This window comes from Coffea arabica, chromosome 7c (assembly GCF_036785885.1).
Source record: "Coffea arabica cultivar ET-39 chromosome 7c, Coffea Arabica ET-39 HiFi, whole genome shotgun sequence".
Taxonomy (NCBI): Eukaryota; Viridiplantae; Streptophyta; class Magnoliopsida; order Gentianales; family Rubiaceae; genus Coffea; species Coffea arabica.
In genome coordinates, this window is record NC_092322.1 from 270,875 (window position 1) to 297,195 (window position 26,321).

Below are 26,321 nucleotides of genomic sequence, written 5' to 3' on the forward strand. Positions count from 1 at the left end.
ATGTGCAACCAAGTGGACAACTACTATAAAATAAAATATATATATATTGCAAACGAATGAGATTGATCATCAAGCTTGTTTGGCCATGGTAACATCATGATCTCCAATGCACGCGTGGGACTTAAATTTTAATATTTCTTAGTGCATTGCCTTATTCTCATATCATAATTGAGAAAGTCGGCACCATTTTTTTAATGGAGAAAAGGCTAAATTCTTGGATGTTATTGCATTAATATTATATGAAATGTGAGCCCTTTTCTTATCTGATTCTAATATTCAGGACAAATATTATATGGTATATGATTCGATTAGACACTTATATTATGGTAACTTGTATCTTCATTTTCAATGATTAGAGCTGACTATTACAAAAGCATAAGAAAATATTCGTAGTTATCATTGTTTCCATATTTGTGGCTTCTTTACTGCCAATTTGAGGGTGCCTTGGCGATTATGTATGTAGTCAATCGCAGACGGAATCCTCTATCCATTATGTTTGTCCACTTTCCTATCTAATAGAAAATTACATAGTTCCACTTACTAATACTGCTAATGTGGCACATAATATTGGATGCATATTTAGGGAATGTTTGATAAATGGGTTTCAAATTCAATTTTAACATGTACGACCTACTTTCTGAATCAACATGACCGCATGTAACTGCAACTCTAACAAGTTCAAGGATTCGTCCTCAAATGTTTGCCTAATCTCATCTGAATCATGCGGTGTGGAATTTTAAAGTAGAAGACTATGAGTACAATTGGGCATAAACAAACATCATTTATGGATATAATTGAATTTAAAACCCATTTACCAAATACCCCCTAAATATGCATTCAATGATATGTGCTACATCAGCAGTATTAGTATGTGAAACTACGTAGTTTTATATTAGACAAGAAAGTGAACAGATATAATGGACAGAAGATCCCGTCTGAGTCAGTCGACACCTTTCAAAAATTTGGGTGGGATGTTTTTAAGTTCCATAATGATTTAAGCTTTTCGATCTGGTATATAAGATAAGGAATGTCAAAACTTTTAATACCTTGTACATGCAGAACAAGTCTGCTTATATAGATGTTGTTTTTTTCTTTTTGAAGTTTTCATATGGAAAGAAGGTAGGATTCAGGAGCAGAGAAAATCAAGTTGGTTTTGAACAAATATGTGATGTTAACACAAAATATACCAATTTTTTCCTTATGAAACATTAGAAATATAGGGGATGAAGTGGACAAAAAATCATTGTTCTCCACAAATTGACTGCATATATAGGTTCAATGTAGCTACCCTCTTCTGCTGGTTGAATGGCTGCTGGATACATTGGCAAAGTCCTCCCTTTCTATATGCTTTATTGTACAAAAGGACTTGGAATTCTTGAGGGGATACGAATCTGTTCCAAAATCCAAGAAGGTGAGCAGTACTGGTTTTGGGTGCACCCACCAAACCAATTGGCCACGCAGAAAGGAAAGCAAAGATTGAACAGGAAAAGTGAGAATCTTCTTCTTCTTTGACTTGAAAAAAAAATGATAATTAATCACAGCAAAAGGCATTATTATTCACAAATGCGCCACGAACTTCAGTAATTGTCACTTGTCATGCAAAGTCTTTCTTAACAGTAGCCATCAATTATAAGAAAGGCATTTGTGACCTGACCTAAGGAGTTTCTTTAGCGGCAACTAGACAGTGGAAATGTGTGTTTTCCCCCCTTTTTTGGGATGTGCCTAATTTCCAAATTTAATTATTTGAACTGCTAAAATTTGATGTCCTTCTTAAACAACTGAGTGTACTAATCATGATTATGCACTATCAGAATTAATTAATTGTCATATCAAAGTAACAAAATGAGATGCGAAACCACACTATTATATCTATGGCTAAAATGAGATGAGGGACAATTGTATATAAAGACACCTTTTCCCTGCATCATCATGTTCGTTTTTATTTCTTTCTGTTTTCTTGTTTGGTCAAATGGAGGCTGAAGCTGGTTAATTACATAAGGTCATGACTGAGCACAATCATTAACCCTATTATGATTCTCGTTAGGCAAGAATCAAGCCTAATGTGGCTCGATTTAGACCACTGTCCCTAGCTGCATAACATGGTCCCTATAAAATACTATGTACATTGTGGTAAAGTAACCAAACAATACATGGATATTGACCATTGAGCGACAAGTTTCTTTCAGAATCAAGATTTCTTAGTGCTTTTTTTTTTTTTTTTGTTTTCTGGGGAGACGTCCGACATGGGCAAGTTCAAGAAGGTTTGCGTCTTCTGCGGAAGTAATTCAGGGTACAGAAAGATATTCAGCGATGCAGCCCTTGATCTTGGAAAAGAATTGGTTTGTTGCCTCTCTCTCTCTCTCCTCCCTTGCTCTTTTTTTGTTTCTGCTCTTTTACAAAGATATATGGATAGAGGAGCTGGCTTTGGTTTAGTCATTCAACATCAACTGATGGAGATGGTACAAAATAGGTGCAAAGAAAGGTAGACCTAATCTACGGAGGAGGGAGCATTGGTCTGATGGGATTGGTTTCCCAAACAGTATATGATGGTGGATGCAATGTTCTAGGGTATACATGCCAAATTTACTCAATTCATTCAGAGTTTAAACTTGAATCAAATCAATTGTATTTGTCATGGACTATTTAACTTCTTTGATACAACTCGTCAATACTAACTCTGCCTTTATGTCTCCTTTGTGTCTATTCTTTCTCCATATATATATAAAGAGTGATTCCAAAGGCTCTCGTTTCGGTAGAGGTATGTATGTATATCTGATTTCATTGCCATGCCAAGTCTCTCCAACCCTTTCCCACCTCCCTATATATATATATACACCTCCATCTCTTGGGTTTTCTTGGAGATAATTGGTAAGCAATTGATTAATGAGGCATGATGAGCAGATATCAGGCGAGGCAGTTGGAGAAGTGACCATAGTTTCTGACATGCATGAAAGGAAAGCTGAAATGGCTCGTAGGGCCGATGCTTTCATAGCTCTTCCTGGTATTCATCTTTCATCCTCATCCCACTTCCTGTTAATGTTTCATGCTCATCCCAATTTTTTTTTAAAAAAAATTTCAATATTTTTCAAGCCCTTTTCTTTAAGAAAAAATTAAACGGTTTGCGATTGAGGGTGTCATTTCCAATTCCCGTTATGATCCTAAATTGATTGAGAATTTCGGAATTTTTTTTTGAACGAGTGAATTGATCAAACTTATTTGTTAACTTAACTAGCTTGGAACAATAAAAATAAAAAATAAAAAAAAACCTACTTTATAAGCATATGCATATGCTATATAGTATTAATAACTTGATAAAAAAAAATTGCTGATTTTCTGTTTTGGGTGATACTAATGAAGGAGGGTACGGAACAATGGAGGAGCTGCTTGAGATAATATCATGGTCGCAGCTTGGAATTCATGATAAACCGGTACGCATGTTTCATGTTCCAACACTTTGGCATCATTCTTGAGGGCCATTTTGAGCTAATATTTCTGCTAATCTTTCATCTGAGATTAATGATTAATTGGACCACATCACTTTACAATCCAACCTACCCTCCTCCAATGCATAGAAAAATTGGAGAAAATGCATTTGATAAACGTAGAATGTCTCTATATATGGGAAGGAGGAATATAGAGTAATTCCATTCTAATAGTGTCAATTTGCTATTTTTGTCTTTTAGGACTTTTTAAGTGATTCATTTTGATGCTTATTATTTACAACTAACAGCTTCTATAGCCTTTTTTTTTTTTTTTTTTTAAAAAAGAAAGGGAATAACTTCTATGACATTTAGATTAATCTTCATTGCTTCCAACTTCCTTTTATTAGTAACCAAACAATGAACAATTTCTCACAAGAGTCCAAAAAAAAAAAAAATCAATGGTCAAAATTTTAGTTTAAGATTCATATTTGGCTTTTTTCTAATGTTTTGTAGAAATTTGTAAATAATGTTTGCTTGGTGTTGCCGGCTATATAATATAACTCTAGGGCCTCATGGAGGATTAATGCTTAAAATGATGTAACTTGTAAAGTTGAATGGATATTTCAAGTTTTAGCTCCTTAGTTCTTTAACTTAGAGTAATTAACAAAGTTTGTAATGCTTTAGAAATAGTGCATCAATTCTTCATTCCAACCTGGTTAATTTCACTTTGCACTCTTCAATTATCAAATTCCCACTTTGATCTTTGAATTTCAAAATTGGACACTTTAATCCGTTAACTATAAAGTCTATTCCACTTTAAGTAAGATGTTTGAGGAAGTGGGATAGATTTTATACTTAAGTCAAAATATTTCAGGGACTAAAGTGAGATAACTTTTATAATTTAGGGACTAAAATTGGATATGTGTTATATTTTAAGGACTAAAGTAAAACGGATTTAATAGTTTATGGACTAAAGTATCTCGTTTCGAAATTTGAAGACCAAATAGAAATTTGAGTATAGTTGGAGGGTGTAAAGTAAAATTGACTCTTCCAACACTGGGGAACAGTGCAATCAAGCATCAAAATTCGCGCGTTTTAGCAAAGAAACCTCGTACTACGATTTCGTTTCGGTAATACTCCCGTTAGCCCATTTTGATAGTCTTAATTTTTTTTTATAACAGTTTAAGAAAAAATAGTTAATTTTGTTAGAATAATAAATTTATCTTGTTATTTTTCTAAAATACCCTTACATTAAATAAAGTACAACTTTATATTAACTATTCATGGAAACTTGAATTGATGATTAAGAAAGAATTAATCCTCATTTTACATTATTTCACATTTTGGCTTGAAAGAACAACAAAGCTGGCTTTTCATATATCAATATGTTTTGGAAAATCTAAATGTATTAAATGGGGTAGATTAACAATCTATATTAAATAAGGTAGTTTATACTAATAACAACCTACATTGAATAAGGGTATTTTAGAGAAATTAAAAAATAACTATATTTTTCAATTGGAAAGTGGACTATAATTTGGAACAGACAAAAAAGGAAAACATGATTATCAAAGTGTGACGGAGAGAGTATCATGCATGCTTCTTAATCAATTCCGTTTATTGGTCCAAGTACCTAAAAGCCTAAGGGCTTGTTCCCAACTAATTCTAATTCTGTAAAAGTTGATTTTCTAGAATTGATTTTTAAAAATCAAATTATTTAGAGTAAGTCATGTGTTCTCATCTATAGTTAGAAAATCTATTTTTCTAAAAGCATAGACGTTCTTAAACAAAGTTGTAAAGCTCATTTTGACAAAAAAAAAGAAGACCAAATGACCCTTATAAACTACACAAGTGACTTTTATGTTAATTAAATAATTTTTTATATAATTAATTATTTTCTTATGAAGATTAAAAGTTGGGCAAAAAAACGGAGAATAGGGACAAACTAATAATATGAATCTAGAGCTGCGATTGTGAATAGGAAGAAATGGTGAGAGATGTGGCAAAAAAAGAAGATATTTTTTGTTTATATGAAAAAGTAGGTCAGAATCAACATCTAAAAGCAACTTACGACAGCTTCTGACTTTCAGATTTTTTGGACTCGAAAAATCTAAAATTAGATTTTTTAAATCAGTTGAGAACGCATCAAAATTGTTTTTTGAAAATCAAAAACTAAAATCAGTTGAGAACATGCCCTAAAACTATAATAGAATGAGAAGGTGGTTTCCCTTTTTTTTTTTTGGAGCGATTTCCATTTTTGGCCCTAAATGATATTTTTAAAATAACTAGCTTATTCTTATTAGTCTACTACATAAGGTTGTGTTTAAATGGTACCAGGAGTATCCTTTCAAGCACCTAGTTTGTAGATTTTATATCAAATATTTTGCTATAAGAAGAAAGAAATCTTGGAATGACGCCAGTCACCGGAAATAATTTTTGTTGCAATTTTGAATTTTTTATTAAAATGAAACTATTTTGGAGATTAAGGTTAGAAGAAGGAAAAGTTTTCACTTAGTTTCCATTGAGTTATTGAGACGTAAAGGTACTAATTTTTTTTTATATATGTTTATAAATTGATTGAGTCTTTTTTTCCTGAAATACTATACAATGGTATGGTATGAATGAAGCCCTATATTTATCTTTTTTATTTTCTAATTATGTTGGTATTAATGCTAATATTGCTCATCATCATTTAGCTACTGCATTTATTTTTTTTCTCATTGCCAAATATCTGTATAGAACTAATTTCGAGATTGAACACAATATATTTTCTAATATCCCTTTTTATGCTAATTCTCTTTGTGACTTCAAAATGTTAAGCTTAAGACACTTTCCATACCTAAATTTCCAGTCAAATCAATTGATTCTCCCCCCCCCCCCCCTCCCCTTTTTGTCTCTTTGAATTTGATTATTGGATAAAAATGGGGCAAAGGAATGAGAATGACAATCAAATTAAGAGTCATTATGAGTAACTAATACACTCTTATGCAATTATTACTCACAACAGTACTTCATTTAGTCAAGCAAAGGACTGAGTATTGTTGAAATAGAATCTTTTAGACTTAAAAAAAAAAAAAGGGGAACCCTCCTTTTTGTTGCTATAGTTTCAGAAGTTAACTGCTTTTATGCAGTTCAAATAGCTGATTTTTTGTCCATAGTTTAAAGTTTGGTAACAATTGGTGTGGGGGGGGAGTGAATATAAATAAAAACTCAGGGACCGCATTATAATAACTAAAAGTATGGAGGTCAAATTTTCAGCTTTAATGGTGCAATGTTAATATGAGGCTCAAAGTGGAACGTCTACTAAAAGACTTTTTTCTCGTTTAAAACAGAAGGGGATTAATGCAGTCATTAATAAGATTGTGATATAATTAAGGCCAAAAGGAAGAGAGATGATTTTGCAACCAATATTCCCCAAAAATTGGGTTTTAGCCATGCCTTTCTTTGAAATAGTTTGTCATTTATGGTCCTCGAGATACGCATTATTGCACTTCACGTCTAGTTTGATTTGGTCATTTGCATCAATTATATGCATCGATGGATTCAGTATTTTATCGATAACTTTTTGGGTTAATTCCACTTTGTCCCCCCAAACTTTAGACGACTATCCACTTAAGTCCCTAAACTTCAAAATGGGACACTTAAGTCCCTAAACTTATAAATACATCCCACTTAAGTCCCTGAACTTATAAAATGGGACACTTAAATCCCTAAACCATTATAAAATGGGACATTTCGACCACCAACGGCATTCAGGATTTGTTAACAATTTTCCTTAAGTGGGATGTATTTATAAGTTTAGGGACTTAAGTGTCACATTTTGAAGTTTAGGGATTTAAGTGGATAATCGTCCAAAGTTTAGGGGGACAAAATGGAATTAACCCTAACTTTTTTACCTCACATATATCAAATCCCTGTAGTATATTTTTGACAAAATTTTCAAAAAAATTGCAATCCGAATGAGCTCTTAAATATTTTAGTAAAGCTCCAACACAATATTCTCACCAAAATAACTTACTATTGCAAAACATCAACTCTCAATGTACATGACACTCCTAGTCTAATGGTCTTTAGCCCCTCACTTGAACACCTAATGAATATTTTTTGCTATTAACATATCCAAAGAATAATGTATTAAGTTAACTAGGTTGGAAATCTCCTAATTTACTTTTCAAATCATCTATAAGATGATGAGACTTCTTGTTCTACCATGGAAAGCAGATAAATTGCCTTCTACACTCTATTAAATTTATACACCACCATGCGGTGCAATGAAATTAGATCGATACAGAATCTACTTCTGCATCTAACTCTAAAATAAATACAATAGTTAAAACTAAAGCGTGTTTATTAGACACTCGTTAACAAAATCAGTATCATAAATATTTGCATATTTTTTTAAGAATTTTTAACAAAGGGTGTCTTCGAGCTTTGAATCTCTACTAGTAATAGGCTAATAGCCCTCTAAATTGATCGTAGCCAACTAACTCTTTGGAAGGTAGCTTCTTCCTTAGTAAACATATAGCCACGAGTGGTGTATTGCGATTTGAGCAAATTGGCCAAAATGACAGACCTGCACAGGTCCTTTGTACTAAGATGATGTAAGGCCACTCAATTGACATTTGTCCAAACTCGATGGAGATAGCCTTGAAGTGGACTTCACACCAGTTTTTTTATGTAATTATATACTTGCAACATAATCATGTCCATCCACTCGAGATCATATCCAGTCCTATGTAGGACCATATTAAAATTGAATGTTTGGTGGGATAGACAAAATGTTGTGATTAGTTTTATCCGGTCTTTTTTGGATTTGTTTTGTGAGATTCCGTCCAATCATTGTACGTGTTTAAATTTTTGACATATAAAAACATCATAATGTTATATTAAATAAACGTCAAATATTTTATATAAGTACATCACTTTTATCTTGAATATAATGATGTAAATAATTATACATCAAATAATATAAAAAAAAAGTACAACAATTGAATCGAACCATACCAAATCCCAACCGCACTGGCCCCTCTCCCGATCATTTGGTTTTTTAGGTAGATACTGATGACCCTTTTTTTTTTCTTTGGCGAAATGGATGCATTATTTGTTTTCAAATATGACAACTTCTTTCATGACTAAGGAGCTTTCCTGCGGTTTGCTGAAAAGTATTTAAACCAAAATTTCTGCAGTTGAGCTTATAAAACTTCAAGTGGTCAAAAATCGAAATGAACAAATCTCGAGTTTAAGATGATGTTATAAATTACATGATGAATGAAATGCCTGAAACAGGTTGGCCTCTTAAACATTGATGGATATTATGATTGCTTGCTTGGATTATTTGACAAAGGGGTTGAAGAGGGATTTATTAGGCACTCGGCTAGGCATATTGTCATATCTGCACAAACTGCTGGAGAGCTTATAGAGAAGATGGAGGTACAATCTGCTGTTTTTGTTTAGTCTTTTGTGTTCAATCAAAGTCATCATCAATTTCTCTATAACACAGAAAAGACACTGGAATGAAAGAAAGTGAAACATTAACTAATTTAATGAGGAGAAAGTGGAATTGGTGTTGTTGTTGTGGGGGGGGGGGGGGGGGGGGTGGTGTTGGAATGTTTCAACTTGAAGTTAGGATATCAGTAGTTAGAATGGTCCTTCAAACCAAGAAGATACATTACTAGTGCGGTGCAGCAGGGGCCCAAAGTTTGACAATAGCATCTTCTTTGCCAAAGCAAAATGAAGACTACGTTTTGATAGATGTAAACATCCCATAAAACAATCATTGGACCAAAACATCATGTTCAAGCTCAGCAACATTGGAACACTCTGAGCTTAGTCATGTCATACCATCTAAACTGCATTGCATTTCCAAGCAACCTATGCTGTCCAGGTTCCTCTTGGTTCAGACCCCTTGTCATGTACGGCCACTAGCTTTTACAAAGAGTGGGGGAGGGACAAAGAAGGAAAGATAACCTTCGAGTAATGGAAAAGAAAGAGAACACAGAAGAACAAACACACAACTCAAGGGGAGGAGGCGCAAAAAGTTTGACAAGGAAGCGTTCCAGGCAAAGTAGAATGCTAGATATCGTCGTACTCATAAATCATACTTAAACAAAGGTGTCATCAAATTGGCGTTTCTGAGCAAAGATTACTTTGTGCTGACTTACTGCTAATATCATGTGCTTTATTTGCATTTGCAGGAATATGAACCATTGCATGACAAAGTTGCACCAAGCCAAAGTTGGGATGTTAAGGACTGTAAACTTGCAAAGTCGTAGTCATTTGAATGCTTTTGCCCAAGAATGGGTTTATACTCTATGTAACTTTCTATTTGATATCTTTTGTAATGAAAATCTACATAAATAGAAATGTCATTTTTTATAATCAAGATAAAGTCAGAAAGCAATCTTGAGAGGTTTCGGCTGTCATTCCTAAGCTTGACACCTAAAAATTGCATTGGTCCCTCTAGTGGTTTTCAACAAGACGCTCGATTCAAGTAAAAGACACCACAAGTAATTCAAAAAGGAACTGAAAATTCAATGTCAGATATAAAAGTCCTGCCATGTGCAAATGGAGAAGTTTAAAGTACTTTTACCATTATCATCACACTCCTCATACCAACATGTACACATACAGAATTCAAATTTCTGCAGAGGGGAGAAAAACATTTTATCTTTGCCATCCACCGTGGAGCAAGTAGAGATGCTTATAGAAACTTGTGCTTACACCAACTACCAATAGGATGCTCACAGAAACATGTGCTAACACCAACTAATACCAGGTCTGGAAATGCATAGATGTTCTTCTGTTTAAATCAATGCAGTGAAATGCAGGGACACTTTTAGGCTGTTTAGAAAACTAAAAAGAAAGTGTTGTTAATCAAGAAACTTTTCATTCAATGGCAAATAACTGAGTTCAAATGCGCAATGCTATTAGGTTCAGAACTGTCAATAAAAGAAATTATCTTCCATTCAGGATCTATGCTATTAGGACCAATTTTCTAAAACCCCAAGGATTTGCAAAAAGTCCAAGAAAAATATAAGCAACTACCAACTATTTAAGACATATTTGACTAACCACACAGTTCATCATTAGATACAGCCAATGTTAGATTATGAGACTAGTAAAGCAAACAAAAAACGAGTTGTGGATTGAAGCAGATTACACGAGAATGACAGCTGTGAAATAAACCTATCTATCATACAGATACATGATAAGACCAAGTGACGGTCAATCAATACAATAATGTACCATGAATGAGTAGAATCAACAGCACCCTGAAATAAACTCAGTATACTCTTTCAAGACAAAATACAAAAGGTGATACAGGCAAAAGATGTTTTGAGCTGAAGTCTAGAAAAAAATAAAGATTCTATCCAACCTGTTCAGGATTCTGCGATGGCAGAGATTTCCAACTGGTTCAGCAAGTATTAATTCCATCCTTGCAATCTTTTGTCAAGTTATAGAACGTTTCAACCCTTGTCTTTGCCCTGTAAAGGACTTCAGTGTCCACCTCAACTCTCATATATCCATCAAACTCAACTGGGCGCCCACCATTCAAAAGCCTTGTGTCATTGTACCATTCACTGGTATTTCCCCACATTTCCTTGTAGTCATCAAGCAAATGAACCTTGTAATGAGATCTCAGCTTATCAAAGTAACTGTAAAATGGTTCATTAGTAGCAACATACAAATGCCTCCAAGGCATAACTGGTGTTTGCAGTTTTTGAACAAGCGCCTCCGGAGATGTGTCAGCATCAAGATGAGGCCATAGTTCCTTATTCTGTGCCTTCTCTCCTCGAATAACATGAACAGCATCATAGTCCCAGTCCATGCTCCCACTAATTGCCGTAACTATATTCATTAGTCTCTTTGATTTCCAAAGTGCATGCCAGGGCCTCTGGATGTATTTAGCTGCTGGACCTTCACAGACCCGATACCAGTAGTTGTCCGGCTCAGGAGCATCAAATTGCCGCAATATAATAGTGCTCTTATCTTTTTTCAACTGCATTGGTGTAACTTTATAATCTGCAACCTTTCTCACAGGGATTTTCTTTTTATGTGTTTTATCCCATCTCTTCCAATCTTTATGGAACTCCTCCTCATCCACAACTGATGCCGTCTCCTTCAAATGCTCAAAATCAAAGTAGAACCTAAAATCTTTTCCCTCCTCATCCCTATGACTCTGAGTGTAAGAGGAGGACAAACAAATACTCAAATCCATCACAAATGTCCTATTCAGATACTGAGCCTCACCTAAAGCGCACAAAAAGCTCCATAGGTAATGATTCATTCCTTTACAATAATCCCCACCATGTGAATAATACAGGTATCTCCCATTTCTAAATGCCAAATCTGATCCTAACACCGGAAGCGTATCATTTATTTCATCATCTCTAACAACAGGAGCAGTTTTGTTTCTCGGACCATTTCTAGTGGCATTTGTTCGAATCCTAGGACGGCGGGCATTCAAACCTGAGTGCCAACGCCCTGCATGGATCACCTTATAACTGCAATCATCCTTGAACCCAATGGTAAACCTTCTGAAATCCCTATACTTCCTCCAAGATTTCTCCTTCTTATTTCTAAACCTCCACGCTACATCACACTCATTAGGCGCCGAACCGTTAACAGGATGTTGATAATCTAAAAATGCAAGGGACCTAAAGGCCCTCAAGTTGAACCTCTCTATAGTTATCAACACCCTAGGATCTGAGCAATTTATGACACCTGTATCTTCACAACCAGATTTCAAGCTCACATTTTTAAGATCCGCTTCAGTTCTCTCAATCACATCATCAGTAATAGATAAACTTGCCCCCGCAGGAGCTAATCTTGGAGACTCAGCAATATCCTCACCAGTTTTAAGTACAGAAGTATCAGTTTTAAAAGTGGCGTTTTCAACTTGTGTAAAAACCTTAGTGAGGGCTCTGGAGGACTCCCATGGATCAGGGGGCTGGTATGTTATTGCAATTACGGTAACTATGAGAACTGAGAATACAAAAACTGAAAAACACACATTGCTTATGAATTTTATTAGGTTTTGCCCAATTGGGTCACTTGCTGAGTTTAATTCCTTCATTGGAGCAAAACCCTTTTTCCAAAATGAATCAAATTGAAGTCATAAATCAAAAAAGGCAGCAAAATTCAACAAAAGACTAGATCTTGACAGAAAATAGACAAAGGGTCTGCAAAAACAGAGGAAAGAGGCTACGGAAAAAATTAAATAATTAGCTTAACTAACCTCTGATCTGAGAATGATTCTTACTGCAGACACTGAATTAACAAGTAATGAATCTTGACAATTATAGTGAGCAACAAGATGAATAATTTTGCAGAATGCAGGAACTGAGGAAGTGAGGGAGAAACGGCAAGGTTTTCTGTTAATCTGATATTTCAAGCTCTTTTTTTTGGAGATTTGAGTAACATGAAGGAAAGGATTGGGATCTTGAAGTTGAGAGCGAGCTCTGTGATGGGCACTGAGAGAGGACGAGATGTGAAGGAAAACAGAGGAAGCTAGATTGAGGTGTGATTAGCACTAATCAGGAACTAAACTTCCAGAATCGTTGGTGAGAAGATAGGATCTTGAAAATTAAATTAACAATAACCTTCTCTGATCTAACCTGGAGAATACTTCAAAAAGGTTTTATGGCAGTGGGACCTTTCCTTCAGTAAAGAGTATAAGTAACTAGTAGGAAAAGTGTAGAACTGTCAGGCACAGGTGTCAAAACTAGACAAACATTTTTGTGGGCGCCCTCTTATGATATAATTTTAGGGATAATTGCAGAAACCTCCCCTGAGATTTCTGATATTAGCACTCACCTCCCTTATAGTTTAGAAAATAGCACTTACCACCCTTAAACTTAAGGTTTGTGTTGCAAATTCAGTCCATAACAGAAAAGTTACCATTAAAAATTTTTTTTAAGGAGTGAGATGAGAAATTTATACCAGATTTGCCTTTCATGCTGCTTTCCAAGTTATATTAATAGAGGAATGACAAAATATGAAAAACTATTAAGAATTAACAAAATTCAAGGGGTCTAAGTGCAATTGAATAAAATTTACCAACAATACATGAAGCAACGGTGGATACTACGCAGCTAGTTAAATGATTATATATCCAAATTCTTGCAGCAAAGTTTATAAAGAATACATATTACTTTTAAAACTCTCTATTAGTAATATGAATAGCTATTTCTAGGAGTAACACACCTGCTTATGTTGTCAGCACCAATCATATATAAAAAATATATATATCGCTGAATAATTAGCTAATTAACAACATACTTAAGCATCACTAAAAGTTATTGAGCATGAGATAAGTCTAGTTACAAGTAATTAGAAGTGCATACTAATAAGATGAAGTCGTTTTTAGTAAATGAAAATTGCAGTAAGTGCATTAGAACCACGTATTAAAACTGCTGCTGCTGCTGATATTTCCAAATTATAATGTTATAACTGTATTAATGGAAAGAGATGTAGCAACTTGAGAAGTAGTAGTAGGCTGAACTAGAGGAGGTTTTGAAATAGAAATGACTTGAGCAGATATATTTGTGCAAGTTCTCTTTATACTTACTTTAGTAAAAGTTCTAGAATTGCTTACTGGCCTTCCTCTATGCAGTTGTATAAAATTAGACTTAAATTGATTGGTTTAAAGAGCATAATATAGAAACATTTACGTCGTTTTCTTCCCTCAATTGGCACCATTCCTTAGGTTTGCTTACAATGGCTAATAATGCTAAAACTCACAATTAATTTAGTTTAATTAGTCACTCAATTTGTTGACAAAAAATAAAATTTCTTTTCTAAAATCCTTTCATTAAGTTTCTGCAATTAGTTAGGGTATAAAAGTAAAATTATACAATTTATTGTTAGTAATAGGTCCAATTTTCTCCTAGGGGAGGTTAGTGCAAAAATCATAGAGAAGGTGAATGCTAGTGTAAAAAACCTCAAAGGAGGTTTATGCAATTATCCCATAATTTTAAGTAACATGATGAAATGACCAGGAACAATAGGTGGTGAATATTTTTCAATCTTTCCATTGCACTTTAATGTGAATTGGGCATTTAATTTAATTTATGACTATGCTTTTGTCTCAGTATTGTTAGAACTTATTAGCGGCTTCTTTCCCATTTTAGGAAAACATGTAGAAATGGTCCCATAATTTTAAAGTAAATTGTAACTTATAGTAGTATAAAATACACCTTTTAGTAACTTATGGCATTTTAAAGTAAATTGTAACTTATAGCATTTGTAACTTATACATTTTTAGTCTCCCAGAGTTTTAAAGTAAATTGTTTTTGGTTTTTAACATATAGTATAAAAGAGTGCATACATAACTTTCTGCATTTTCCCACATTTTTTAACTGCTTCTTAGTGATACACGTACAAAGACACTGATGAATATTTTTCCTGTCATCTGTTTCATCTAAAACTCTGGTTAAGTGGCTGACACATGTATCTCAGCGCGATGCGTGATCATAGTCATGAAAATGGAAGTTTTTGTAAACAAAGTGGGATAACCACTTGGAAACCAAAAAGCTGATAATAGCCACTGAGACCAGAGTGCTTGTTGCTGCTGCGGATAGTGCACCCTGTCTTGCAGCAGCAACAATTCCAATTGAAGCAAGAGAGAATACTTGCAACACAATCTCTAGTGCATTGAGCCCTTTATATGCTAGATTGCAACTCCTGCAGCTGACTGTGTGACTCCAGTACCTGAAGGAATAGGCCAACATGTAATCATGAAAAATATGCCCTGTCGCGTTAACTTTTTTAAGTCTATTGTACGTCACGTATTCTGAAGATAAGAACATGTATGTTATCTAGTAAATAAAGAAAGAAAGAACACTTGGTCTTTCAACCAAGCAATCGAAAGCATTCTTGATTCCTGACCAATTGGTCTTAGGATTGGCTCCATAGTTCCTTTCAACATATAGTTTCTTTCTGTCTTACAACCATCCTAGCTGCCAAACTTTGGTCCTCCAGAGAGACAGTACAGCGGTTTTTTTTTTTTTTTTTTTTTTTTTTGGGGGGGGGGGGGGGGGGGGGGGGAACAGATCAAAGACTGGATTAGGAATGAAATAAAGTTGAAATTTAAGAATTTGTTAGAGCTTTTTACCTATATAAGCTTCTTGTATTTTGCATGTAGCATGACATGGAACGTTGGGGTTACAGAAACTTATTTTGAAGTTTCTGTATGGAAGAGTGATCATCTCTACTGTTTCTATCAACACAAATAAAAAGAAGCAAAGGCCAATATTTCACTCAAAATGGAAGTGATGTACCTGTCCATAAGCTGCTCCCTTGGTGGAGTGGGTGGGAGAGCTCCAGTGTACTTTGTTCCCCAGTCAATTTCACCGTTGCTATACTTGTTTAACCACCTTCTGAAGCCCACCACAAGGGCATCTGCCTTTGTAGGAACAAAGTAAGCTTTATGCCAGTTTAAGGACCCAAATTCCTTTAATTTCCGCTCCTAAAGAATATAATGAACAAAATAATTAGTAAATCAGGCTACTACTTTTCGTGAAGATTTACAAAGTTTGACATGTTTCCAGATAGAAATATGGTAGAGGTCATGATACCCAAGCTAAGGAAACCTTAAATGGTGGATGGTCTGCACAGAAACCCTAGCTATGAACTCTATCATATTTTCCTTTTCTTTTCAATTCTGGATATGTTTTATTTGTGTCAATGCAAAGGATAATGTTTGTGGCCATCCAATTTATTGTCACCGTTCAAGTCCTGCAGTTCTGGCCTTGCAGCCTCATGCTTGAAAAAAAAAAACACCAAGTGAATATTATGCAGTATCACACTACAGTTGCTTGATCAAAATTTGTGTGTGGCTATCATCTCTTAATTACAGTTCTTTGAATACGCTAACACCAAAATGATAATTTAATTTTTTGTTTTTGGTGCTTAAACTGGTTAAGTTGGTGTGCATTTAAAAGTTCACATTGAACACAAAGGTAATTTTCTAGAGACTGAGTTCCTTTAGTTGTTAATATTGTCCGGCATAATTGTTAAGACTGTTCAGCATAATGTGTCAAAAGTAGGATCATTGGTCCTAAAAGCTTCTGATAGTGCTATGCAGCCTCCAAAATCTTCCAATATGGCTAAAACGTAATATTCTAGTAATCATGTACTCCAGAATACACAACTCATATGTATTTGCCACCATGCACGTTCTCATTTCATCATAATGGCCCTTATGCTCTAGATTTTCTTTGGAGAATTGAAAATCATATATATATATATATATATATATATATATATATATATATATATATATATATATAAATTCGTATTCTCATCCTTATCCTTTTACTTTATCTCTTTCCTACGTGGTTTATCGACATAACAAGTAGGTGCAACGCGCTTTATGAGTTAATCCCCTAATAACCTACGCTATTCTATCCCTCTTTTTTCTCTTGACTTTACAATTCTAGATAATCCTTCCATAATTCTCTTCCATTCTCTCACCTTTTTTTTCCTTAACCCTAATCGTCAAGCCTAAATTTCCTGGGGATTAGTATAAATAATTTTGAATTATGTTTTTAACTCTCTTTCATTTTCAACTCAAAAGTTCGAAATATCAATTCAAATATTAGATTATCTTTATCAGATTATCGCTATTGAAGATGCTCTACATTTTTACTCATATAAATGGTTCTTGATCTATTACTCATCACTTTATCAAGCAGTGCAGATGTTTACACTTTTCCACAATTTTTTTGGAAAGTTTTTTTTTTCTTCAATGCAAGGACCGCAGTTGGACTTTGTTTATGTTCGCTGTATGTGGTCTGTAATTTCCTACACCTTCTTCATAGTTAGGTCATTGAATTTGAATTTTCTAAGTCTTCAAAAGTTACAGTTTGTTTTTTATTTCTGGCAAGGTTTTTGTAATTAATTTGTTATTTCAATTTATGGATTCACTCTTTAATTCAAGTAGAACACATATTGCTTTTTTGGTTAGTGATTTAAAAGTGGCCTTTTAAACTATGTGTTTTCACACGATTTTTTAATTGCCTTTGACAATTTATTAATTATCTTCAACAACGTATTAAATTTTTTTTTATTTTCTAGGTTTCTGGGGTTAAAAAAATTTTGTGCAGTTTTCAATGTTTTTTTTTTTTTTTTTAGATTTTGGTAGAAAGCTTCTAAAGAACAAGAAGGTGTCACTGATTACATAAATGGCAAGGCATCAAGTTCATTGTCATACAGCAGTTCACGTCATGCAATATATATCAGACTATTTAGATTTTTTATGTTTTTGACTTAATAGCAAAATACATCTTATGTTTTCGTTTTGGTTTCTATTAGCCATGAACAGATTTAGAAGGTTGCTGTGTTCCTATGACTTGATTGATTCTGAATTCTTATCTTTTATTAATATTTCATTCAGTTTCTTTTCTTTTCACATTAACTTTTAAGCCATTTATATTAAGTACCAAAATTGATGTTTTGGTAACGGGTTGGCCATTCTTTTGTTTACAGAAGATCAACCAAGATTTGATCTTCCCTATTTTCAAGTTTTTGAATGTCATCATACTGTCGAATTTTTTTTTTTTGAATTATTAATCACTGAATTAGATGTTTAAATTTACATTATAAGACTTTTTTTGAGTAAAAATGTATTTAAGAAAAGTTATAATAGATTATACAATAAGTTTGTATTTTATGCAAATATTTTTATAAACTACACTGAATAATTTATTATTTTTAGACAATTCCCATTCAACGAATGGATACAAAACTAGTTTCAATATAGAGTTGCAACCTTGACATTCTGATGTTCAAATTACCATGACTGAAGATTTGGACACGCACAAGGACCCCTGTTGTAGAAAAGAGAAGAGGAAAGGTTCCAGGGAGTACCTCCACATGGAGAAGAGATAAATCTGAATCTATAATTAGATTTTGGTTCACATGAAATATCCAGTGCGGAACAATACGATCTATCCAGACGTCAAAATTCCTTGGTGAGGTAAATATCAATCTGCTATTGCCCGGGCTAACTGGAATACATAGGAACACCAAAAGTACCTTCTTCACTGGCTTACTTGTGGATGGATTCTGCATATAGTTATCCCTTATATGAGTGCTATAAATGGACAATTAGACAACGATAGGTAGATATTATAGAAAAGAAATAATTAAGAAACAATGACTAACTTCAATATTACCAATCAATTACCTCTGTGGTTCCCGCTAGCACTACAACAAAAATGCCCTTTAACGGTATTTAAAGGTGTCAGTATAGATAATTTAACCTGACACTTTACTTTTCCTCACACCTAGGACGAGTGTCGTCCCTTCCAATGTAGGGATAGGTATGTAATATTCAAATGTGTCAGGAAAACTGTGTTGTTATAACATCTCATCTGCCAACGAAAATTCCTTTTCTTGATAATCGAAAGTGTCAGGATAGCTATAGTACAACATTACAATATCAAATTCTATGCTGACACTTTTAATTGTCAGGATTTTTTTTTCTTTTTTTTGATATAGAAGCAACCTGCAGGTAGTGCTCCCTGCTATACATTCCGTCAATCAGAAACCCAAAGGACTTGTAAAATTATCCCAAAGAACAGAATGCATATAGTAATCTAAAAGCAAAAATCAATGCTCAAATATAATTTATTGAACTAAAAGTCAGTAACAAGTACTAACATAGCAAATTCCTAACAAGTACAAACTTGAAAGATTCTCTTGTGGACAAACTAAAAGATCCTCATGTGCACAAACTAAAAGATTCTCTTCCCTAACAAGTAGAAAGAACTTGCAGTAGCTGCCAAACTTTCCAATGAAATTAGACCCTTCAATCATAGCCACGAACACCCCATCAATCTTCAGCTGGTTCCACCTGTGCACAAAGTTTGTTGGGATCATTAGATCATCATAGCTAGCAATAAAATTCATTAATGTGTGAAAAGCATAAGGAACCACTTACAAAAGCTGATCTTCAGTGTAGTTTGTGTGCCTCTCGCATGTCTTAGTCCACTTCTTGAACCCATTGACAGAGCATTGCACAGTAAATTTGAAGGGACCAAACATGGTAACTCAAACAAAAAATTTGAAATAAAAAAAAACAAAAGAAGCAAAATCATCTTAGGATTACCATCCAGTTTATCCTTGTTTCTCGATTCGCAGATGGTAAGCACTTTAACCTGTTCAAAAAGAAAAGATTCAGCCAAGTTGTTAAGACATTAATCTGTTTCTGTATGGTAATCAAATAAACACGTCCAATCAACAATATATGCCAAGGAGTTACATGTCTGACATTTCTTCATTTTCAACATCTAGACCACTACACTCAGTTATTAACTTCCATAACACACATTATTCAAGCAAATTCTTGCTCGGGAGCCAAAACCAAAATGAACACGCTTGCTACCTACTAACTGCTTCGCATAATACACTTGTCCTGTACCATCTCTAGGTCCAATTCTAAATCCTAATTGTGGGACCATTAAAGCACCAGACATTCTCTGCTCACAATCAGTTAATCCAATTTACATAATAAAACAAAAAAAATAAATAAATACAAAAATTAAAGATGAAAACATCTCTGATCAGAGTAGTATAAATGCCTATCGAAATTTGCATCACAACCAGGTATGACCCCAAGCGAAGCATTTGACAGGAACATTAAACAAAGAGAAGTAATCAGAGTTTTGAATAGGAAAGGGCAAGACAACAACCTGTGGATGAAACTAATAGGTCCATATCTTGAAAGCAATGCACCGACAAAAAACTGCACCATGTATTTCAGAATGGAAAGGTTGACTATTTATTTCCTCATTCAAGCAGAATACAAGGTACTTGCAATCTACCCTATTCAGTAGCCATGTAATCATTGCCAATAGTGCAAGTGGTCCAAGCCTCTATCCATAGTCATGTAATCATTGCCAACAACAAGTGATCAGTAATCGTCTCACATTTCTCCGTGATAGGAGTGCCGGCATCAGGGCTGATGCCGATATGCTAATGGACGAAGCCACTAGTTACCTTCAGGGTAACGAGCAGGCAGGCGCAGAGAAAGATCCGGAGGAGGAACCGGAGGAGGATCCGGCTGAGGACGTTGCACCTGATAGCCCTGCTGAGGGTTAGGCTAGGATCGACTTAATTATATTAGATATGCAGGGTTAGGATAGTGGGACATTTGTTGAGTCATCAAATTTTGTTTAGGTGGATGACTTGCTTTCGAGGCACCATATCCCTAATTTTTGTTTAAGGGATTATCTGTATGTATTTTTGCTAGCTTATGTGTCTTACTTTTGGGAATGTCCCAACCCGTTATTTGTATGACTTTTCCGTAGAAATATATTTTAAATGTTTTATTTTCCTTTTCCTCCATTTCATAATGATTTTAATCACAAAAAGAATAATACTAATCATAAATAAATAACATCTTCGCCCAATTGTCTTATCCTTCCGTAATGGGCGTAATTAGGCAATGGATCGCCAAGTGATAGGAAGGAGCCGTGGGAGACCCACTAGACAACACCCGGAAGCGGGTGGTGATAGAGAACCCGAGGTCAACCAAGACCAAGGGTAAGAGGGTGTGGCCGGAGATCGAGTGGCCACCGCAATTAACCGTATCACTGACGTCTTAGAGCGTTTGACTGAACACCAAGCCTTTGGACCAGTGCACCGCCAAGGAGGCCCAGCCGATTCCGAGGATCGGGCACTGGAGAGGTTTCTGAAGTTTGGACCTCCTAAATTCTACGGAGGACCCGAACCGGAGGTAGCTAAGGAATGGTGGGAGAGAATCTCCGACATCTTCGCAGTTTTAAACTATACAGAAGAGCGACAAGTGACTTTTGCCGCATTCCAGTTTGAGGGAGCCGCTCGCTCCTGGTGGAACCTGGTGAGGGGTAACTGGGACAGGAATCATACTCCAAGAACTTAGGCGAACTTCACAAGGGAGTTCAATGCCAAATTTCTTCCACCTTTCATTCAAGAGAAAAAAGAGGATGACTTCATAAAATATAAGCAAGGGGCGCTGAGTGTCGCCGAATATGAAGTCCAGTTCACAAAATTATCCCGTTTTGCTCAGAAATTGATAGCTACAGAGCTTAGGCATGTCAGAAGGTTTGTGCAAGGACTGAATGTGGAAATACAGGAAGGTTTAGCTGCCGTGAAGATAGACACTTTTGCAGATGCCGTAGAGAGAGTCCAGAGAGTTGAAATAGCTAGAGCCCAAGTGAAATCTTTTCAGGTCAAGAAAAGATTTGCTCCTAGTAGTAGTCGAGAGCCGACGTATGGAAATGCTCCACCGGCCAAAGTGGGCCGAGGAACCAGCGGAATGACTAGTCCTGGAGCACCACGAGGCGCACCAGCAAGAGGAACCGGGACAAGGAATGCAGGGAAAAAAATAATGGAGCTAGAGGAGGATCGAATGGAAGGGGACAACTTAGGAATATCTCGCAAGGAGGTCGAGCAATAATTTCTCAGGTGACTTGTGCCTATTGTAAGAAACCTGGCCATACTATAGACGGTCGCTGGAAGAAGCAAGGAAAGTGCTTGAGGTGCGGAAGTAATGAGCACCAGATTTCTGGATGTCCAAAAGTGCAGGAAGGGACTAATCCGAACGTTAGACCAAACACTTCTGGAGGGAGCCGGCCAACTGTTCCTGTCAGAGTGTATGCTATAGATGACCAACCTGTACTTGATTCCTCGGAAGTCGTGGAAGGTACTCTCCCCATTTTTCATCGATTAGCTAAAGTGTTAATTGACCCCGGTGCAACTCATTCATTTGTGAATCCAACATTTATGTCCGGAATTGACGTGAAACCCGTTAGATTACCCTTTGACCTTGAAGTTAGGACACCAATGGGTAATAAGAAGATAATCACTAACTTAGCCTATAAGAATTGTGAATTCTGGATTGGAGAGCGTAAAATGCTGGTGGATCTAATAAGTCTGGACATAAAAGGGTACGATGTTATCATAGGAATGGATTTCCTAGGCCAGTATCATGCTAAGCTTGATTGCCGAGCGAAAGTGGTAGAATTCTGTATACCTGGAGAAACAACCCTGAGGTTAGATGTTAAAGGTAGGTTAGCATCCTCTGCTATGATTTCAGGAATACGGGCGAGGAAAATTTTGTCTAAAGGAGCGCAAGGTTTCTTAGCCTTCTTGATTAATGCTCCCAGCGATCAAGTGAAGTTAGAAGAGGTACCAGTGGTGCGAGAATTTCCGGATGTTTTCCCGAAGAACTAAAGATTTTACCGCTAGAGAGAGAAGTGGAGTTCAAAATTGATTTGGTGCCAGGAACGGCTCCGATTTCTAAGACTCCGTAACGAATAGCTCCTGTCGAGCTAAAGAAGTTGAAAATTCTACTGCAGGATTTGTTGGAAAAAGGTTTTGTGAAAGAGAGTGTCTCACCCTGGGGAGCACCCGTTCTATTTGTCAAGAAGAAGGACGGGAATTTGAAACTTTGTATTGATTACCGAGGGTTAAATGAGGTTACAATTAAGAATAAATACCCTCTACCGTTGATAGATAGTTTGTTCGACCAACTACAAGGGTCAGTAGTTTTCTCTAAACTGGATTTGAGGCAAGGGTATTATCAGTTGAAGATTAAGAAGGAGGATATACCCAAAACTGCTTTTAGCACAAGATATGGATACTTTGAGTTCGCAGTCATGCCTTTTGGATTAACTAATGCACTAGCGGCATTCATGGATCTTATGCAGAGAGTCTTTAAGAAGTACCTGGATCAGTTTGTAGTAGTGTTCATCGATGATATCTTGATATACTCTAAGACACGAGAGGAACATGTTAAGCACTTGGAGATAGTTTTGCAGATTCTAAGAGAGCATAAGTTATATGCCAAGTTCAGTAAGTGCGAATTTTGATTGGAGGAAATATCTTTTCTAGGGCATAAAGTTTCTAAGGAGGGAATTGCCGTGGATCCGGCAAAAGTTGAGGCCGTTATGAATTGGAAACAGCCAGAAACCCCAACTGAAGTTAGAAGTTTCTTGGGATTAGCAGGTTATTATAGGCGATTTATTAAGGATTTTTCGAAAATTGCTGGACCCATGACCGAGCTAACCAAGAAAGGGAATAGGTTCATTTGGACTCCGAAGTGCGAGTTAAGTTTTCAGGAATGAAAGAAGCGTTTAACATCCGCTCCTGTTTTGGTGTTACCTGACGGAGGAGAAGGTTATGCCGTGTACTCCGATGCTTCTGGAGAAGGTCTAGGATGTGTTTTAATGCAAAATGGTAAAGTGGTTGCCTACGCTTCCAGGAGACTGAAGCCTCACGAACAAAACTACCCAACTCATGACCTAGAGTTAGCAGCAGTGATTTTCACCTTAAAGAAATGGAGACATTACTTGTATGGCGTGACTTTTGAGGTTTATACGGACCATAAGAGCCTCAAGTACTTGTTCTCCCAAAAGAAACTGAATTTGAGACAAAGGCGATGGGTAGAATTTTTGGAAGATTATGACTGTTCGATTAACTACCACCCAGGAAAAGCTAACGTGGTAGCTGACGCTCTAAGTAGGAAGGCCCAAGTAGTAGGGTTAATGGTTAAAGAATGGGACATGTTAGAAGAAGTAAGTGGGTGAAACCCTCGCTTGGAGAAACTAAAGATATTATTTGGAAATTTGTCTTTGAAATCACCAGTACTAGAGCATATTAAGGAGGCCCAGAAAACGGACCCTATGATTCAGAAGAATTTGGAGAAAGTGCAAAAAGGGGAAAACCTAGATTTTAAGTTAGGGTCTGAAGGCGTGTTGAGGTTTCGAGATCGAATTGTAGTTCCGGCAGACGAAAAACTTAGGAAGGAAATTTTAGAAAAATCACATCGATCGAGGTATACTATCTACCCAAGAGTAAACAAGATGTATCATGATGTAAAAGGGTTATACTGGTGGGACGGATTGAAAAAGGACGTGGCAGAGTTTGTACAGAAATGTCTAATCTGCTAACAAGTAAAAGCTGAGCATCAGAAACCCTCTAGTTTATTGCAACCGTTAGAAATCCCTGAATGGAAATGGGAACATATAACAATGGATTTTGTAACGGGATTGTCTAGAAGTCAAAAAGGGTTTGATGCAATTTGGGTAATAGTTGACCGACTCACTAAATCTGCACATTTCCTACCCGTAAGCATGAGTTTTTCTTTGAAAAACTGGTCAAGTTGTACACAAAAGAGATCCTAAGATTACATGGTATCCCTGTAAGTATCGTATCTGATCGAGATCCAAGGTTTGTTTCTCGTTTCTGGCAGAAATTTCAAAAATCGTTGGGGACCAAGTTGAAATTTAGTACTGCGTACCATTCCCAAACCGACGGGCAGTCGGAAAGGACAATTCAAACTTTGGAGGATCTGCTGAGATCGTGTATATTGGATTTTGGAGGTAAATGGATTCAATATATGGCCTTAGTAGAATTCGCATATAATAACAGTTATCAGGCTTCGATTCAAATGGCACCTTATGAAACTTTGTATGGGAGAAGGTGTAGTTCTCCGATTCATTGGGATGAAATAGGAGAGAAAAAGATTGTAGATCCAACAGCGATACCTTGGATAGAAGAAGCCCAGGAGAAAGTGAAACTAATTAGAGAAAAGCTTCAAACCGCTCAGAGTAGACAAAAGAGCTACGCCGACACAAGGAGGAAAGATTTGGAATTCGAAGTAGGAGACAAGATCTTCTTAAGAATTAAACCCTTGGCGGAGTAGTGTCTAAGAAAGGTAAGAAGCTAAAGCCAAGGTATATCGGACCTTTTGAAATTTTGAAGCGAGTTGGAAATATAGCATATCAGCTGAAGTTACCTGCAAGCATGGCTAAGGTTCACGATGTATTTTACGTTTCCATGCTTAAGAAATATTATTCCGACCCAAGTCATGTGTTGCCACTGGAGGGAATTGAGGTGGATGAGACATTAACGTATGAAGAAGGACCAGTCAAGATTTTGGAAAGAAAAGTAAAGGAGTTGAGAAATAAGAAAATTCCTCTGGTGAAGATTCTATGGAGAAATCATGGACTTGAGGAAGCAACTTGGGAATTAGAAGAAGAAATGCAGAAAAAGTACCCTAATATATTTCCTTAGAAAGTGTGAATTTTGAGAACAAAATTCTTTGTAAGGAGGGGAGGATGTGAGAACCCTGAAAATATATATAAGCCAGTGCATATTTCATTTGCATTTCTTTTATTCCTTAATAATTTCTAACATTACTTTTACTTGTTTACAAATAAGTACGTAAAAACAATTTTATGTGAGAAATAATATAATTTTTCTAAGTTATGAAATTTCTTGGTTTTGCTTGACTAAATTAATACCTTTGGAGTTAGAATAATTTTATCGCCTTAGCATAAAATGTTAAAGTTTTTAGTTTTCATTACGATAGTTGAAGTCCTGCAAGATTGGTATATAATTAGGCGTTCAAATCACACTTGGGGATGATTTTTGGAATTAAGTTAGAATTGAGAATTTAAGTAGAGGTTAGGAAGAAAGTGAAAATACTAAAATGCCCCATACAACCACAACATTTCCATGCAAAACCAAACAATCCCTCGGACAGCATCATAAGCACCGCACCATCCGGCCAATAGAATTTTCTACCATCTAAACACTCAACCTCCTTCTCAAAACCGAGGCACCCATCTTTCTTCCTCTTCATTTCTGTATCACAGACCACCACCGCACTCCACCTTCATCGTGAGTATTGACAGAGAGAGTGAGGAAACAGCTTCATCCGAGAGCAAAAAAAAAAAAAACCTTGAGAACTGCAATCCGCGAGCTGCAACATCTTCCATTTCTGCCCGCGAGCTAGGAGGAAGAGAGGGAGAGATACCGTGGGAACTCCATCCATTTCTGCATCATCAACCAGCTGCAATCCAGCTTCAATCTCCACTAGTCGCGGCCACTGAAATCCAAACCAAT

The 26,321-nt window shown here is 35.9% G+C and overlaps 2 protein-coding genes and 1 long non-coding RNA gene across 3 annotated transcripts; 1 reads left to right on the forward strand and 2 right to left on the reverse strand.

The window, feature by feature from the left end:
- Positions 1–1,833: 1,833 nt before the first annotated feature.
- Positions 1,834–9,810, forward strand: LOC113697539 (probable cytokinin riboside 5'-monophosphate phosphoribohydrolase LOGL1). The gene is made up of 7 exons (XM_027217206.2): positions 1,834–2,339; positions 2,471–2,568; positions 2,728–2,758; positions 2,902–3,001; positions 3,358–3,428; positions 8,709–8,852; positions 9,617–9,810. The coding sequence occupies exons 1-7, from the start codon at positions 2,244–2,246 to the stop codon at positions 9,692–9,694; spliced, it is 618 nt and encodes a 205-aa protein (XP_027073007.1). The 5' UTR covers positions 1,834–2,243; the 3' UTR covers positions 9,695–9,810.
- A 730-nt stretch (positions 9,811–10,540) lies between these two features.
- LOC113697530 (uncharacterized) lies at positions 10,541–13,134 on the reverse strand. The gene has a single exon (XM_027217195.2). It carries the CDS (start codon positions 12,496–12,498, stop codon positions 10,837–10,839), a length of 1,662 nt encoding a protein of 553 aa, XP_027072996.1. The 5' UTR covers positions 12,499–13,134; the 3' UTR covers positions 10,541–10,836.
- Positions 13,135–19,041: 5,907 nt separating this feature from the next.
- On the reverse strand, positions 19,042–20,332 carry LOC113697568 (uncharacterized). Its single transcript, XR_011817787.1, has 2 exons — positions 19,369–20,332; positions 19,042–19,281 (listed from the first exon to the last, which is right to left on the reverse strand). It is a non-coding gene; the product is annotated as an uncharacterized lncRNA (long non-coding RNA).
- Positions 20,333–26,321: the final 5,989 nt, after the last annotated feature.

What these genes read in the sequence shown, in the direction of transcription:
- LOC113697539 (XM_027217206.2), top strand. Translation starts at nt 2,244, where the DNA reads ATGGGCAAGTTCAAGAAGGTTTGCGTCTTCTGCGGAAGTAATTCAGGG. An exon ending in TTGATCTTGGAAAAGAATTG is followed by an intron (nt 2,340 to 2,470) that starts GTTTGTTGCCTC and finishes GGTACAAAATAG; the next exon opens with GTGCAAAGAAAGGTAGACCT. An exon ending in AGCTTATAGAGAAGATGGAG is followed by an intron (nt 8,853 to 9,616) that starts GTACAATCTGCT and finishes TTGCATTTGCAG; the next exon opens with GAATATGAACCATTGCATGA.
- LOC113697530 (XM_027217195.2), bottom strand. Translation starts at nt 12,498, where the DNA reads ATGAAGGAATTAAACTCAGCAAGTGACCCAATTGGGCAAAACCTAATA.